General features: G+C 36.9%; 1 protein-coding gene across 1 annotated transcript; it reads left to right on the forward strand.

Annotated features, from left to right (window-relative positions):
- Window positions 1-358: 358 nt before the first annotated feature.
- Window positions 359-4,158, forward strand: LOC132606489 (probable protein phosphatase 2C 63). Its single transcript, XM_060320017.1, has 4 exons — window positions 359-1,367; window positions 1,960-2,333; window positions 3,086-3,322; window positions 3,624-4,158. The coding sequence occupies exons 1-4, from the start codon at window positions 1,112-1,114 to the stop codon at window positions 3,873-3,875; spliced, it is 1,119 nt and encodes a 372-aa protein (XP_060176000.1). The 5' UTR covers window positions 359-1,111; the 3' UTR covers window positions 3,876-4,158.
- Window positions 4,159-5,658: the final 1,500 nt, after the last annotated feature.

The following is a 5,658-nucleotide window of genomic DNA, read 5'->3' on the forward strand; positions in this document are numbered from 1 at the left end:
GACCATTTTTTTTTTATTAAAGACAAATTGGATGGAAATATTAATCTAATTATCTAGTCAAATGAGAGCATGTTTAAATCCTGTGTCTAGTCAGGCAGAGAATAAATATGGACTGTGGATAACTAACAAATGAAACACGACAGAGTCAAAATAGGAAAGAGATGTTAAATGACTAACAACTGACATCGCACAAAACGGATAAAGCAGTATGTATGTATTGCTCTTTAGAGTATTTGTACGACTAAAGTTTTTCTACATAAATAAAAGACGCGTAAAGAGTAGGTACTTAATTTTTCCGTGTCTCTTGTCTTTTTTTCCCTTTTGTTTATACGCGGTTTTTCCCCCACGACTCTCTCCTAAAGTCTTTAACTAATCCCCTCTCTTCTTCCCACTTCTTCAATTTTGTTTTCTTCCCTTTTATCTCTCTCAGACAATTCGTCAAACACCTTCCGATCATTCCCCATAAACACAGTAAACGGAGAATAAAATTGCTGTTTTAGCCGAGATTGTTATTGATTTCTCTTCTGCAATTTCTGTTCTCTTCCTTTTTCTCTCTCAGACAATTCATCAAGCATCTTCCGATCAATCTCCAAAACACAGTAAAACGGAGAAGATTATCGCGGTTTTAGCCGACGATTTCTTATTTGGAATCGATAATTTAATTGGTTTATTGGCTTAAGGCCGCTCTCTTTTTCACTTCTCTATTTTCTTCCTTTTTCTATGTCAGACAATTCATCAAGCACCTTCCGATCAATTCAAGAAACAGTAAAACGGAGAACTTAATCGCTGTTTTAGCCAACCACTTCTTATATTGTAATTGGCCGGTCTGTTCTTCTGCTTTTTGTTTTCTTCCTTTTTTCTCTGTCACGCAATTCATCAAACACCTTCCGATCATTCCCCAAAACACTGGTAAAATCGCAGTTTTAGCCGACCTCTTCTCGTCTGGTTTGGGGTTGATGTTGTAATTGAATTATTGATTTAACGCCGCTCTTTTCTTGCACTCTCTATTTTCTTCCTTTTTCTCTCTCAGACAATTCATCGAGCACCTTCCGATCAATCCCCAAAACACAGTAAAATCGAGGTTTTTTAATCGATTGATTATCGGAAAAGTATGATGAGATTGTGTTACAGGCCATTGGAAAGATGTTTGGGTAGGCGAAGCGGTGATGGCCTTTTATGGCATACCGATTTGAAGCCTCATTCCTCTGGCGATTTTTCGATGGCGGTTGTTCAGGCGAATTCTTCATTAGAAGATCAAAGCCAAGTGCTTACTTCTCCTTCAGCTACATATGTTGGTGTTTATGATGGTCATGGTGGCCCTGAAGCTGCTCGATTCGTTAATAGACACCTCTTCCCTTATTTACATAGTAAGTAATTTCAATTTTGTGGATATAAACTGAATGAACTTTGACCAGTATTTTTGAGATGTATTTTGTCACCAAATTGATATGAGAAAAGTTGCAACTTTACATGTAATTTTAGAATATATATATATATAAGTTTTAATCTTAAGATATGGAGTTAATCTAATCTAATTTAGGTTCAAAGTTTAGTCAAATTGGCTCTAATTTTGGTTTTACACGTCATTTCTTATGTGGGTCATTTGGTGTTGCTTCAGTCTGTTGTTTTGCTTCTTAAGATTGGTTCTTTTCCTCTTTGGTTTTAAGGTGTTTGATTTGATTATGCATATTGTTAATAAACTCTTTTCTCTTTGTGTACGATCTAGTTTAGAAGCTGTTAAAGGGAGATAGTTTTGATTCCTTACTCTAGTTCTTGAACGCGTACTTTACTGCGTGCCTTATCCTTAGTCCAACTAGGGAATAATTTTGTTGATGAGTTGTGGTTGGCCTTTTATGTTAACATGAGTCGCGTGGTCTATTTCGTATTATTGGACTGCATATTCTTGTGTTGTACATGAAGCACTATTTATCTAATTTATTTGCTTTCAATTTGGTGTAGAGTTCCAGAAAGAGCAAGGGTGTTTATCATCAGAGGTGATAAAGAGGGCATTTAGTGCCACAGAAGAGGATTTTATTCGATTGGTGAAGCAATCATTGCCGTTAATGCCAAAGATTGCTTCAGTTGGATCATGTTGTTTGGTTGGTGCTATTTCGGGAAGTGAATTATACGTAGCTAATTTAGGAGACTCCAGGGCAGTTCTTGGACGCAGAGGTTATGACGGGGAGAGAAGTAAAGTGGTTGCAGAAAGGCTGTCAACTGATCATAATGTTTCATGTGAGAAGGTGCGGAAAGAGGTTGAAGCACTTCATCCTGATGATTCATCTATAGTGGTATATTGCCGAGGAGTTTGGAGAGTTAAAGGCATAATTCAGGTGAGCTTGCTCATTTGATGCTTACTTAAACCAGATCTGTCTCTTTTCTTGCTGAATGACCTATACATCTTTGGTTGAACGCTGTTATTGAGATGACTCTTAATATGTCAATTCTGAACAACCCAAGGCCCCATCGTATTTGTTTCTTGACTTCCCTAGGTGCTTAATTATGGCTTTGTTTCGGTTCTTTTATCTGTTTTCTATTCCCTGGCTTAATGGCTTGTATTGTTCATAGTGAACTGCATTTTGGTTCTCCAGCTTTCACTGTTTTTTCTTTTTTCTTTTCTGAAAAATAAAAGCACCACTTACAGGAGCTTGCTTCTGAGATTCCCACTTATCTTGGTTATGCACAATTCATAGGTGTAACATCAAAATGTTGTGTTGTTGTCCTTGATGGTTGTCTACTTTAAGGTCAATGATTTGCCACGGTGTGTAGAATTGAATTGATTTTTTTGGTCTGTCTACTTTTTCTGGCCCATGAAACTCATTTCATGAGTAGGATCTTTTAGTTTATCTAAATTATGAAAGCTAGTAGTCTAGGTGTTATTCCTGGGGAAGTAAGACAGAATATCTGCACTCTATTTGTAGCCTTTTCGTGTCTTTGCTTTGTACTCGACTTTGTCATGTGAACATGTGAGAAATATACTTATGCATGGTGCCTTTTGTTTGTAGCCTCTTTGTGTCTTTGCTCTTTAGTCGAGACTTTGTCATGTGAACATGGGAGAAAGATACTTATACATGGCACTTTGCAGGTCTCGAGATCCATTGGAGATGCCTATCTGAAGAGACCTGAGTTAATCAGGGATCCTGTCTTTCAACAATATGGAAATCCTGTTCCTTTGAAGCGTGCTGTAATGACAGCAGAACCTTCCATAGTTAGAAGAAAACTTAGACAGCATGACTTATTTGTGATATTTGCTTCTGATGGCCTCTGGGAACACCTAACTGATGAAGCAGCTGTGGAAATAGTCTTTAAAAACCCAAGAGCTGTAAGTTGACATTTCTTTTATTCTTGTCTTGTGTTCACAAGTTATGGAGAAATATCTACATTTCGTTGCCAAGCTACTAGCTATGGTTGGCTGTTAATACAGTTCGGACTCAAGTCTGTTTACTTTAACCTGAGAGGGAATTGACAATGACTTTGATGACATTCTTGTTTAAGTCATCTTTGATAAGATAGGGGAGTGGTTCTTGCTAATTTCGTTTGTTTGATAATGTAACCACTCCCACTTCGTGGGCATTTGAAGTTTATACTATCATGAACTGATCTTTTGGTTGGTGTACTTGCAGGGAATAGCTAAGAGACTGGTGGGAGAAGCCATTAAGGAGGCTGCTAGGAAGAGGGAGATGAGGTACAAGGACATAAAGAAAATAGAGAAGGGGATTAGGCGTCATTTCCACGATGATATAACAGTTGTAGTGATGTATCTTGATCCACAGAAGAACTCTTTCCAATCCAAAGGCATCGTTGGCTGTATCAGTCCGCCTGTGGACATCTCGTCCTATCATTCAGATGGAGTTGCAGATGAACCAAGTGGTTAGAGTTTCTTAAACAGGCAATACAGACCTCTTGGGGCAAGCAGTGTATAATGGATACAGTAGGATTATGGTAGTGAAAATGAAATGGTACGTGGAAAGAATACTGGTTATTGTATATAATATCACAGTTTTGGGTGGCTGGTTGAATGCATTGCCAGCAGAAGCTTTCAGTTTAGGAGCTGACCAAACACATTTTTTTTTTCAAACGGATTCTCTTCTCTTTTTTTCTTTTTTTTTTTCCATAAAGATTAATAGTGAAATGGATGTCCATGATTTTGAGCATAAATATGTTTTTAATTACTTTATGGTTATCCTAAATTTCTGTGAGACGGGACATTTCCAGGTTCTATGAGGGTTTGTCTTGGAGGTGAAAATTAAATAAAAATGAAAAGCAGATATCCGCTTCAGAAATCTTTACACCAATCTTTATACTTTATAGTAAAACTTCATCGGTCCCAATTTATTCGATACTTTTCGTTTTTCGAGAGTTAAACAACTTAATTTTGATCGTGTGTTTGAACATCGAATCTTTAATTTTTTTGAAATAAAAATTACATATTTGAAAACTATGTAAAAAGTATTATAAGTCGTCATAATAATAATTAAAAATATTATTATTAAAAATATTTAAAAGACATGAAAAATTACGGTCAAACAATAACTTGTTTGACTCGAAAAGCGAAAAGTGTCGAACAAATTGGGATCAAGTAGAATACAAGGTCTGTAGGCCGGAGTTACGTAATACGCATTTTAAAGGGAAATTGACATATAGGTACAAGTCATACATATCTCGGGTTCCATGAGAATCAAGCTGTATGTAGTTCGAAAGAAGCGGGTCGATACTGACGCTACGCTTTTGCCCCAGTGTTGAATTATGGTGAGACTAGGGTGTTGTGAAGTGAAGATTAATGGATTATTGATACGTTATATGAGTTGTGATTCGATATAGTATGACTAAACTTTGAGCGTAGGAGGAATGTAGTTCGAATTTGAAAAGAGTACTACTATAGGATTTGTAACCTCAAAGGGGTTGAAGACATGTGACAAGAACATTTGAGAATGAAACGTATGTTTATAGCCTCCCAATTATAAATGTAGCGCGCAACACACTCATAAGTAGGACTCTACTAGCCACGATGCGGATTTCCAAAAGTTGCCCCAGTATCGAGTTATGGAGACACTAGGTATAGAAAGGGATACAAGATTGTGAAAAGAGTTGATTGAGTAGAGTTTTAGCGGTGGATATGAAAGAAAAATTTGGATAACCCACGTATAACATGTTTGTAGACGTAGGCGGAGTTGAGTTCGAGAGTAAATCTGTGACCTTTGCTTGTGAGTTTGATATTCCTCTTCAGCATATTCGCCCCAGTTCACTGCATAAGATAAAGTTCCACGTTGTGCTGTGTCTCTGTATGTAGATTGTATTTTCTGTTAAAACTGAAATTCATGTCAGAATCATTAATAAAGTCTGGGGTAAAGTTGAACGTGTAAAACTTATAAAGAGTGTAAACATGATAATAAATATGAGTGTAAGAATGAGGATGAAGCCGTGTGGCTTATAATGGGGCCGTGTGGCCAAATGTTATCTCTGGTTGTCTTCAGGGACTTGAATGAATGCGTGATGTTTATGCCGAAGACGTAATAATATCTCCAGTTGTATTCGGAGACTTTAATGATGATAAAAAAAGGCCTCCGGCTGTCTTATGGAACTCGATGATAAATGTTGTCTGTAAAATGTAAGGTAAAGTCATTGAAGTAGGTAAAGTGAATAGAGTAATTGATAAAG

This window comes from Lycium barbarum, chromosome 8 (assembly GCF_019175385.1).
Source record: "Lycium barbarum isolate Lr01 chromosome 8, ASM1917538v2, whole genome shotgun sequence".
Taxonomy (NCBI): domain Eukaryota; kingdom Viridiplantae; phylum Streptophyta; class Magnoliopsida; order Solanales; family Solanaceae; genus Lycium; species Lycium barbarum.

Excerpts from the sequence above, each read along its gene's own strand:
- LOC132606489 (XM_060320017.1), top strand. The coding sequence starts at position 1,112 with ATGATGAGATTGTGTTACAGGCCATTGGAAAGATGTTTGGGTAGGCGA. Across the intron at positions 1,368-1,959 it reads CCTCTTCCCTTATTTACATA|AGTTCCAGAAAGAGCAAGGG; the intron begins GTAAGTAATTTC and ends AATTTGGTGTAG. Across the intron at positions 3,323-3,623 it reads TCTTTAAAAACCCAAGAGCT|GGAATAGCTAAGAGACTGGT; the intron begins GTAAGTTGACAT and ends GTGTACTTGCAG.